Below are 12,281 nucleotides of genomic sequence, written 5' to 3' on the forward strand. Positions count from 1 at the left end.
CATACAAAGGAACTCCCATAAGGTTATTAAGCTGATTTTTCAGTAGAAACTCTTAGGAAGTGGTATTATATATTTAAAGTAATGAAAGGGAAGATTCTGCAACCAATAATCTACAAGCAGGAGTCTACAAGCAAGGTTCTCTTTCAGATGCAATTAAGAAATCAAAGGTTTTACAGACAAGCAAAAGCTGGAGAATTCTGCACCACCAAACCAGCTTTGCAACAAATGCTAAAGGAACTTCTCTAGGCAAAAAAGAAAGAGCCACAACTAGAAACAAGCAGATTACAAATGGCAAAGCTCCCCATTAAAGGCAAGCATGCAGTAAGGGTAGGAATCATTCACACTCAAATATGATGTCACAGGAAGTGACTGTGGGGCCAGGAGAGCACAAGTGTAGGACACTGGCGATGTGCTTGAGATGAAAAGGCAGCAGCTTAAGACAGTCTTGTTTATACAGACTGCCGCATCCAAACCTCATGGTGATCACACACGGGGAGTCTACAGTAGGTGCACATGGAAAAAGGCAGCCAAGACACAATGCTAAAATTAAGTCATCAGATCACAAGAGGAGAGAAGAAAAGAGAAGGGAAAGAAAAAAACACCTACAGGAAACAATTCCAGAACAGTTAATAAAATAGCACAAAAAGAACATATACATTGATAATTATCTTAAATGTAACTGGATTAAATGCTCCAACCAAGAAACACAGACTGGCTAAATGCTTACGAAAACAAGACCTATATGTGCTATCTACAGGAAACACACTTCAGATCTAGGGACACATACAGACTGAAAGTGAGGGGATGGAAAAAGGTATTCCATGCAAGTGGAAATCAAAAGAAAGCTGGAGTAGCAATACATATATCAGACAAAAGAGACTTTAAAGACTGTTACAAGATACAAAGATGGATACTACATAGGCATCAAGGAATCAATCCAAGCAGATATAACAATTGTAATACATTTATATAGACACAAATATATATGCACCCAACATAGGAGAACTTCAATATATAAGGCAAATACTAATAGCCATTAAAGGAGAAATGGACAGTGACACACTTCATCAATGCATGGATCATTCAGAAAGAAAATAGGGAAACACAGGCCTTAAATGACACATTAGACCAAGCGACTTAATTGATATTTAAAGAGCATTCCATTAAAACTGTGAAGAACAAAAATATGTGAAGGCCAAACAGTATGCTACTAAACAATCAATGGATCACTGAAAAAATCAAAGAGGAAGTCAGAAAATACCTAGAGATGAATGAAAACAAAAGCATGACAATGCAAAACAAATGCAGCAAAACCAGTTCTAAATGGAAAGTTCATATCAATATAGTCTTATCTTAGGAAACAGGATAAATCCCAAATAAACAACCTAAGGTTATACCTAAAGCAACTAGAAAAAGAATAACAAATAAAACCCATAGTACAAGCAAAGTGATCATAAAGATCAGAGCAGTAAAAAATGAAATAGAGATAAAGAAAACACCAGATAAGATCAGTGAAACTTGACGACTAGTTCTTTGAAAAGATAAACAAAATTGACAAACCTTTAGCCAGACTCATCAAGAAAAACTCAATCAAATAAGTTTAAATCAATAAACTCAAATCAATAAAATTAGAAATGAAAAAGGAAAAGCTACAGTGGACATCACAGAATACAAAGGATCATAAGAGACTACCATAAGCAACTATATGCCAATAAAATGAACAACCTAGATAGAATAAATGGACAAATTCTTAAAAAGGTACAATCTCTTAAGATTGACCCAGGAAGAAATAGAAAATATGAACAGACAAGTATGGAATTGAAGCCATGATTTTAAAATTTCCAAGAAACAAACAACACTCCCATACTCATCCTATGAGGCCATCACTCTGGTACCAAAACCAGACAAAGATATCAGAAAAGAAGAAAATCACAGACCAGCATCACTAGTGAACATAGACCCAAAAATCTTGAAAAAAATACTAGCAAATCAAATCCAACAATACAGTAAAGGGATCATAGACCATGATCAAGTGGAATTTACTGCAGAGATGTAAGGATTTTTTTTTTAATATCTGCAAATGAATCAGCATAATACACCATATTAACAAACTGAAGAATAAATGTTTCTTCTAGTAAAAACTCATACCATATGATATAAATAAATCATCATACTATATGATCCTCTCAACAGATACAGAAAAAGCTTCTGATAAAATTCACACTCATGTATGATGAAAATCTCCAGAAGGTGGACATACAGGGAACATACTTCAACATAAGAAAAGCCATATATGACAAACCTATAGTCATCATCCCACTGAATGGTGATAAGCTGAAAGCATTTCCTCTAAGATCAGAACAAGGTAAGGATGTCCACTCTCACCAGTCTTTTCAACAGTTCTGGAAATCCTAGCCACTGTAATCAGAAGAGAAGGAATGAAAAGGAATCCAAATGAAAAGAAGTAAAACTATCACTTTGCAGATAACATGAATCTATAGATAGAAAATCCTAAAGATGTTACCAGAAAACTATCTGAGCTCATCAGTGAATTTGGTAACATTGCAGGATACAAAATTAATACACAGAAATCTGTTGCATTCCTATACACTAACACCAAAAGCCCAGAATATGAAATTAAAGGAACAATCCTATTTATCATTGCATCAAAAAGAATAAAATACCTAGGGATAAATCTACCTAAGGAGGCAAAAGACATGTACTCCAAAAATTTTATACATGCCGATGAAAGAAACCAAAGGTAACACAAACAGGTGGAAAGATACCACATTTCTGGATTGGAAGACATATTGTCAAAATGACTATACTACCCAAGGCAATCTACAGATTCAGTGCAGTCTCTGTCAAATTACCAGTGGCATGTTTCATACAACTGGAAGAAAAATGTTTTACATTTGCGTGGAGACACAAAAGACCCAGAATAGCCAAAGCAATCCTGAGGAAGAAAAACAGAGCTGGAAAAATCAGGCTCCCTAACCTCAGACTGTACAACAAAGCTACAGTAATCAAAAAGTATGGTATTGGCACAAAAACAGAAATACAGATCAATAGAACAGGAGAGAAAGGGCAGAAATAAACCCCTGCACCTATGGTCAATCAATCTGTGCAAAGGAGGCAAACACATACAATGGAGAAAACACAATATCTTCAATAAACGGTGCTGGGAAAAAATAGCTACATGTAAAATAATGAAATTAGAACATTCTCTTAACACCATACACAAAAATAAACTCAAAATGGATTAAAGACCTGAAGGCAGGACAGGATAATACAAAACTCTTAGAAGATAACACAGGCAGGACACTCTTTGACATAAATCACAGCTGTGTCTTTTTAGATCCATCTTCTGAGAGTAATGGAAATAAAAACAAAAATAAATGGAACCTAATTAAACTCAAAAGCTATTGCACAGTAAAGGAAACCATGAACAAATGGGAGAAAATATTTGCAAACCACAAGACTGACAAGGGATTAATCTCCAAAATTCACAAACAGTTCATGCAGCTCAAAATCAAACAAACAGCCCAATCAAAAACTGGGCCAAAGATCTAAATACACATTTCTCTAAAGAAGCTATACATGTGCCAAAGGGCACATGAAAAGATGGTCAACACTGCTAATCACTCAGTTCAGTTCAGCTCAGTTGCTCAGTTGTGTCTGACTCTTTGTGACCCCATGAACTGCAGCACACCAGGCCTCCCTGTCCATCGCCAACTCTCGGAGTTTACCCAATCTCATGTTCATTGAGTCAGTGATGCCATCCAACCGTCTCATCCTCTGTTGTCCCCTTCTCCTCCTGCCCTCAATCTTTCCCAGCACCAGGGTCTTTTCAAATGAGTTGGCTCTTCACATCACGTGGCCAAAGTATTGGAGTGATCACTAGAGAAATGCAAATCAAAACTACAAAGAGATAGCACCTCACACCAGTCAGAGCAAACAATAAATGCTAGAGAGGAGGAGAAAAGCAAATCCTCCTAAACTGTTACTGGGAGAACAGTATGGTGGTTCCTTACAAAACTAAAGCTACCATATGATCCAGCAATCCCAGTCCTGGGCATGTATCTGGAGAAAACCATGGTTCAAAAGGATAGATGACACCCCAGTGCCTGTTGCAGCACTAGTAAAAATAGTCAAGACATGGAGGCAACCTAAATATCCATTGCTAGGTGAGTGGACAGAGAATATGTAGTTCAGATATACAATGGAATAATACTCAGCCATGAAAAAGAATGGCACAGTGCCATTTGCAGCCACATGGATGGACCTGGAGGTCATCATACCAAGTGAAATAAGTTCAGACAGAAAAAGACAAATGATATATTGCTTATATGTGGAACCTTAAAAGATACAAATGAATTACAAAACAGAAACAGACTCATAGAAAAACTTATGGTTATTAAAGGGAAAGGTGATAGAGAGGGATAAATAGGGAGTTTGGGATTGAAATATACACACTGCTATATATCAGATAGATTACAAGAAGGACCTACTGTATAGTACAGGGAACTCTATTCAGTATTCTGTGATAACCTAAATGTGAAAAGAGATTGGAAAAGAATAGATACATATACATGTATAAAGGAATCACTTCGCTGTGTGCCTGATGGTAGTGCAGCATTTTTAATCAACTACAGACCAATATAAAACTTAAAATGCTGAGTGCAGCAGTGAGACAAATCTTTGTCCTCAAGGGACGCAGTGTCTAATGAAGAGCTAATACAGCATGCTGCAGTCCATGAGGTTGCCAAAGACTTAGTAAGACATGACTTAGTAACTGAACGACAACAAAATATGCTAGAAAGACAAGTAATGTGTCAGTATCAGGGCTGGGGATGATTGTTGCAGAAAGAAAAAGAGTTGGGCATAGCTAATAACAGAGACTGCTATTTCAGAGACTTAGGTCATCAGGAGGTATGCAACAGAAAAACCAAGAAAACAGGTTTTTCAGAGTTGTTTGAGGAGGGAACAAGATGGAAGGAGCTGGCTGGTGTGTTACTGTTTTATAAAGGAGTAAGTCATGAACTCACCATCTCTCCAGGACAAACCCGGAGACTGGCTCTCCTTTACAAAGAAATCTCTGTCCTGGCTTTTGGTTTGTCTGGTGTCGATGCAGCAGTTTGTGTGTAATGTGTGGGAGGCAGAGGAAGGCGGGTCCTTTCAGGGCCCCGCTCTGGGAGCAAGGCAGGCACCGTGTTCATGTCACCCAGCCAGACTGGCCCCCAGGCCGCCTGACTTTCAAATCCCTGGCCATGTCAGCCTTTGAATAGCAGCTGACACACAGCAGCCAGCTGAGCAAGTATTTTCACAAGACGACGAGAAACAAACTCAGCTTGCTGCAGCCTGTGAGGCAGAAAAAATGAATCGAAAGGAAAGGAGTGGGGTGGGGGCAGGGAAGAGGGTGGGAGAGGAGTGAAGAGAGCCTGGGATAGCAACTTCGTCTTCCTGCGTTTTGAGGCAGGATAATTTGGAAGGAAGACAGATATAAAAGGGTTCCGCTCTGGGGAAAACTGCCAACAATTTTGCAGCTCTGTGAAGTTGGAACCACGATCAAAACAGCAGCTGTGGACCAGATGCTGACTTTAAGAGGAGCATCCCTATTGCCCAGGCCCCTGTGAGCGCCAGAGCTCGAGATGCGGACTTTTCTTCTGACAGCCTCCAGCCAGACAAAGAAATGCCAAGGGGTGGGGGTGAGGCCCTGGCCCTCAGGGGAGCCTGGGATGGGGGTGGAAAGAAGAGCAGCGAGATCTAGAAGCTTCCTAGAGCAGCAGTTGTTTGAAGCCTTCAAGGAGATCCCAGGGTGACCCTGGTGCACCTAGCCCTGGGGCATGGGGGGCTGGTCTCAGCAGGTGATCCTGCTGTGGGGAGCGGGGTGTCAGCCTGGGGATGGACCGAACCCTTGGGTCAGCCGGCCTCTTGAAGAAGAATCCAAGTTCAGCGGTCCGTAGGGAAAAGAAGGCAGCAAAGGCCTAGGAGAGAAGGAGCAGGAAGTGAGACAGGAGCGGAGGGAGCTGGTGAGCTCCGTGCTCCCAGGCGGTCACCTGGGGGACAGCTGAAGCGTGATCCTGCGGAGTATCATCCACACCCAGCTCCGCATCACCCTGACTCGGGGTTTATCTTCCGTCTGCCATCAGTTGACAGTTAGTGTACCTTCCACCAGCATTTGGAGTTCTGAATTCCTGACTAACCACTCACGGATCTTGCATTGAGTTTATAATCCACGGCTGCTTGACTCGTGGATGCAAAGCTCATGTACACAGAGGATCAAGCGGGAGACTGGCGTCCGCAGATGTTGGGACCTGCCTCTGGTCCTGGGACCAGCCCCCGTGGGTCCTGGGGGAGCTCTGTGCTGAGTGACAGCGGCAGCATGCACGTTCTCCTGTGCTGTGGATATGGACACATATGGCACGAAGTGTTGCCCTCTCTTTCCCAAGTCCTCATCTCCAGTTTGTGATGGGACCCAGGCAGGCACAACCAACAATATCCCTACTTATGATGCATGTTGTCAGCACTTCTGTTTTAAGTGCTAAGCTTACTCTCTAAGCTCCCTGATTCTCTTTTCATTGAAATATTTCCTTTTTTGGTTTTTGCCACAGCACACGGAATCTTAGTTCCCCAACCAGGGATCGAACCTGTGGCCCCTGCAGTGGAAGCACAGAGTCCTAACCACTGGACTTCCAGGGAAGTCCCCAAATTTTTAAAAGATGGCGCTCTCTGACCTAACCTTTGACTTGCTTTCTCTGCTGTTCTTCACATTATTTAATCAAGGGCACAAAGAGGAAAATGCCACAGCCTCACTTTTCCCCACCTGCACTGCCGCCAGCCTGATCCCAGGACTGAGCCTGGTCCAGACATGAGCTGCACCACAGTCATAGCCTCCAGAGGCAAGACGCTTAGACTGTTCAGGCTCCCATGTTGTCACTGGCCTCAGACTGCCCCTAGAAATCTCCAGGCCAGGAAGCTCCTATTAGCCTAGGGCAGTTCTCCATAGGAGGAGACAGCGTGTGCCCTTACGACCCAATGCCTGCAGCAGCTGGGGGGCCAGTGCCTGTGGCTCAGTGAGGGGGTTTAGGCAGGCTGCCAGCCACACCTGCTATGGCAGCCAAAACGGCTGGAAGGGGAGAGTCAGTGGACTAACATTGTCTAAGGAGGGTTTATATCATATGCAGACCCTATCACATTGCATTATATTATACATACCTCAAGGCGTGGCACTAGGACAGCATCACTAGTTGACTGGATTGGGTTACAGGACAGCTCTGGACCCATTCAGGGACTTGGAGGTCATCCAGTTCAGAAGCCCATTCAGTTTAGAGAAGAGAAGACTTAGGTCAGAGGAAACCCTTACTGAGGACAAACTCTGATTCTCAGTTCTCAGTTCTTGCTTGAATCCAAGCCAGCTCATATTTATTGAAAGTTGCCTATGTATAAGACATAATTTCAGGAGAGAATTAAAAGACTAAAACTCAGTCTGTGTCTTGGTCCTTAGGAATTTAGAGTCTGGTAAAAAGGTAAGGGAATGGAAGAAAGGAATAAGACACCTAAGTATTATCCAAATCAAAGTTCAGATCTCACCTCCAGAGCAGTATAGATTTAGGGGCTGAGGGCTCTTGAAGGCAGAAGCAGACACACAGTAGGATGCTTGTCTCAAAGTGACGGGGGGTATGAGGAGAGTAAGAGAAGCCTTCATCCCAACTAAGAAAAAAAACAATATCCTGCCAGCACTTCTAGTTGGTTGAGGCTGAAGAAGATAAATATGCAAGTAGGGTTCTGGGAACGGGGGAAAGTCAAATAAACAAGAACAAGCCATGTCTTTTCAAAATGTCATTTTGCCTTAAATGCTTCTTCAATTCTAAGCCTGTAAGGGTAATTTATTGAAAGTTTCACTCATTAAACAGGGTTATTTTGAAGTAAAGGCCAAAGGTGGTATTTATTTTGGAGGAAGATGCTGAATCATGCCCACTCTTCCCTTTGGGCCCAGACATGTTTCAGTACTATACTGTTTTTATTTTCTCAATTGTCCTGTGACTCACTGACGTGGGTATTGTCCCACCCACTTAAATTAACAGCCTTTCTAATCTTCACCTCGAGTTTATGCATGGGCCACTTTGGATAGGACCTAAGATTCATTCACTTGTGATAAAAACTCTCAACAAAGATGATACAGAGGGAACATAATTCAACATAATAAAGACCATTTACTATAAATCTACAGCTAACATTATGCTCAGTTGTGAAAAGCTGAAAGGTTTTAATTTAAAATTAAGAACATGACAAGTATGCCTATGGTTGCCACCTCTTTAACATATTATTGGAAGTTTTAGGTACAGCAGTTAAACAAGAAAAAAAGAGGCATTCAAATAAGTAGAAACTGTCACCATTTGCAGATGACATGATATTATATGTAGAAAACCCTACAGACACCATCAAAAATCTAATGGAAACTTATGAATGAATTCAGTTAAGTTGCAGGATACAGGATTAATATATAGAAATCTGTTGTATTTCTAAACACTAATGATGAACTATTAGAAGAAGAAATTAAGAAAACAATCTGATTTGCAATCAAATAAGAATAAAATACCTAGGGATAAATTTAACCAAGGGTAGAAGACTATCTGTTCTCTAAATACTATAAGACATTGAAGAAGGGTAAATGGAAAGATATCCCATGTTCATGGAATAAAAGATTAATATTGTTAAAATGTTAATAATATTCAAAGCAGTGTGCAGATTTAATGTAATCCCTATCAAAATACCCATGACATTTTACACAGAACTAGAACAAAATAATCCTAAAGTGTGTATGGAACCACCAAAGACCCCAAATAGCCAAAGTAATCTTGAGAGAAAAAGGACAAAACTAGAAGAATCATGCTCCCTGACTTCAGAATGTACTACAAAGCAGCAGTAATCAAAATGGTGTGGTACAGACACAAAAATAGACATGTAGGTCAATGAAACAGAATAGAGGGCCCAGAAATAAACCCACACACTATCGTCAAGTAACCTACAACACAGGAGGCAAGAATATACAATGGAGAAAAGACATTCTCATCAATAAGTGGTGCTGGGAAAGCTGGACAGTTACACATAAAGAATGAAATGAGAACATTTTTTTCATACTACAGGCAAAAATAAAGTATATATGTGTGTACATAACATAATGAAATATTAGCCATAAAAGAGAATGAAATTTTGCCATTTGCAATGACATGGATGGAGCTGGAGGATATTAAGCTTAGTGAAATAAGGCAGACAGAGAAAGACAAATACTGCTTGATTTCACTTAAATATGGAATCTACAAAATGAAATAGAGACAGATAAACTGTTGTTCATTGCCAGCACGGTGACAGGTGAGGGGAGAGAAAAATGGGTGACGGTGATTAAGAGATACAAACTACTAGCTATGAAATAGGTAAGTTACAAGGATATAATGTATAGCATAGGAAATATAGCTAGTGTTTTACAACTTTATACAGAGCACAATCTTTAAAAATACTGAGTTACTATGTTGTATACCTGAAACTGATTTAATATGTTAAGGGGCTTCGCAGGTGGTGCTAGTGGTAAAGAATCCGCTAATCCGCTAATGCAGGAGATCTGAAAGAGGCAGGTTTGATCCCAGGGTTGCGAATACTGTGGAGTAGGAAATGGCAAACCACTCCAGTATTCTTGCCTGGAAAATCCTATGGACAGAGAAGCCTGGCAGGCTCCAGTCCATGGGGTCACAAAGAGATGGACATGACTGAGCAAGTATACTTCAATAGGAAAAAATTAGAAGAAAATAAGTGACATGAATTTCCCTTAAAAAATGAAAAGAAATGGACCTTAGTTGAAACCTGAAACTCTGATGAAGGGTTTACATCATCCTTCATTATTTTCTTTTTAGCAAGTATCACTGAAGGAAAATTACATTTTTAAATTGTGTTTGTTATTAATCTCTCTCCTCTGTCAGCTAACTAAAACAGCATTTCTGAACCTCTTTTTCATTATTACTATTGAAAGGAACCTTTGTAGACTTTTTTTTTTCTTAATCACTACTCCCCATGACTTTTTATTCCTGTGGGAAAATATACATGATATAAAATTCACCAGTTTAGCCATTTTTAAGTGTTTATGATTTTTTAAAAAAGTAAGTGGTGTGATTGGGTAGCATGAAGTACATTCACAGTGTTATGTAATCATCATCATTATCTATTTCCAGAACTCTTCCATCTTCCTCAACTGAAACCTGTACTAGTGAACAGTCTCTGCATCCCCCAGCAACCCATATTCTCCTCTCTGCCTCTATGAAGTAGCCTATTCTAGGCATTTTACATAAGGAGAATCATACAGTATTTGTCATTTAATGTCTGGCTTATTTCATTTGGCATTATCTGTGTTGTAGCATCTATCAATTTCATTCCTTATGGCTGAATCTCTGCAAGAAACTTAATACCACATATTAAATCTATTTATGTGCTGTGAACCTCTGTAGGGCCACAAACTTTTGTAATATGGAAGATGCTTCTCCCTCCCAGGAACCACGATCCTAAAAGCCTGTATCCCCTGAGTTTGTTGATCTTGTTCTCCGATCTATCTCCAGCCGTTAGCACGTCATGGTCACTGAACAGTCATGGGCTGACTAGTTCAAGGTCCTTCTGTGACCCCTCCTTATACTTTTAATCCATTAGAATTAACCACCCCAGCGTAATCACAGGCGAATCCTGACAGTCAGTGTCCCAACTGTGCATGCCCTTCTCAAGGCCTGTGTCCGCCTGCTCTCTCCAACAGAAGTGAAGGACTATGAGCCTCCATTCGGGTCTAAGGTGCGGGAACATCCCTGTGTGGAAAGCATGAAGGACAACGTGCTACGAGATCGAGGCCGACCAGAGATCCCCAGCTCCTGGCTCAGCCACCAGGTGAGGAGTGACTGTTGTATCCACCCAGAGGGAGAGGGACATCTCAGGCAGCAGAGAAGTCCCGGCCGTTGGGCATCAGTCTGATGTGTTCCGGGATCCTGCTTGGTTTCTTTTATAAAGGAGTTTCAGTAAAATGGGATGACTTGTTACTGTCTGTCCCACCACAAGTGAGAAAGGGCTCACACAGACTCATGTGACGGGCACCTGTCATATTGTCCAAGACCCCTTGGTTCCGAATGAAAATATTCTGTTTACAGCCTCTGCCACTCCTCCTTTCCATAGGGAGGTTATGTTTTGTTCTCTTCCGGGTTCCAAATGTTTTCTTCTGGGAACCTTCAACATTGGCAGGAACTGCTTGGTGAGAAAGGAGGGGTATCTGTCCGCCAGCTGGCCTGCGAGGGGCTGCTGTGTCCTCAGGCTGCGGCGGCAGGCCTGTCGGGGAGGAGGAGGCCAGGATGAAAAAGGCAAAGAAGAGCGGAGGGCAGGGGAACAAACAGGAAATCTGTCTTTCCAGAGCCTCCCGACAGGCAGTGGATGTGGCCGTCCGTCCACAGCAGAGTCTTTGCTTCGGGGGCATTTTGGTGGGGCAGTGGTCAGAGGAGGGGGGAGGAAGCGTGGGCCGCGGGAGCAGGGCCGGTCTGGCACAGCAGGGAGGAGCCCTGGACCACACCCCGTGCTCCTAGCTCCCCAGCACCCTGTCTTTTCCACTGACGTAAACCTTTTATGGCTGCCTTTGGATGAGTTCCCTCACCCAGGGAGGGCTGGGCTAAGTTCTAGGTTTTCTAAGGCAGATGAGAAGCAGAAACCACAGGTCAGGGGTGGCCAAGGAGACGGATGGAGCAGGAAGCCTGGTGTGTGCCCGCCGGGCTGAGAGCCGCTTCAGCGGGCAGGCCCTGATAACATCGGGGGGAGCCTGCACCAGGCTGCGGACCCAACCGCGGGGGCCCAGGGTTTCTCCCCGGGTTTCTCCCCGGGTTTCAGTAGAGCCTCTTTGACTTTGGAAATGCAAAGCTGTTTTGTGTTAACTCCAAACTCAGAAGGGACGATATTGTTTCCTTCAACTCTGTTGCCTCCTCTGCTGTACAGTTCTTATAATGAAGCCATTATTCATGATGATAAAATTCTGGAAACAATTTGCATAATACACTTTTTTCTCTTAATGAGATTTGTTGCCCTATTGATTTCAAGTTAATGCTTAATATTTAATTTAATTTACTGCCTGTAATTACAGTGCCAGAATAAAATAAATGTTACTTGTGTACCAACAATAACACTCCACTCTTAACAGGGCCATCAGTCAATACCATCAATTAGGGGAATTATACAATTAATCCAACATCATGGGCTCACTCACGGGG

At 41.8% G+C, this 12,281-nt stretch overlaps 2 protein-coding genes across 2 annotated transcripts in view; one reads left to right on the forward strand and one right to left on the reverse strand.

Moving 5' to 3' along the window:
* Positions 1 to 12,281, forward strand: part of TGFBR2 (transforming growth factor beta receptor 2) — an 89,426-nt gene that overhangs the window by 73,186 nt on the left and 3,959 nt on the right. Inside the window, exon 6 of the mRNA XM_065932919.1 lies at positions 10,796 to 10,923. Coding sequence (XP_065788991.1) covers positions 10,796 to 10,923 — 128 coding nt within the window. The remainder of the gene's footprint in view (positions 1 to 10,795; positions 10,924 to 12,281) is intronic.
* Positions 1 to 12,281, reverse strand: part of GADL1 (glutamate decarboxylase like 1) — a 230,813-nt gene that overhangs the window by 12,450 nt on the left and 206,082 nt on the right. The window lies entirely within an intron of this gene.

Source organism: Muntiacus reevesi, chromosome 4, assembly GCF_963930625.1.
Source record: "Muntiacus reevesi chromosome 4, mMunRee1.1, whole genome shotgun sequence".
NCBI lineage: Eukaryota > Metazoa > Chordata > Mammalia > Artiodactyla > Cervidae > Muntiacus > Muntiacus reevesi.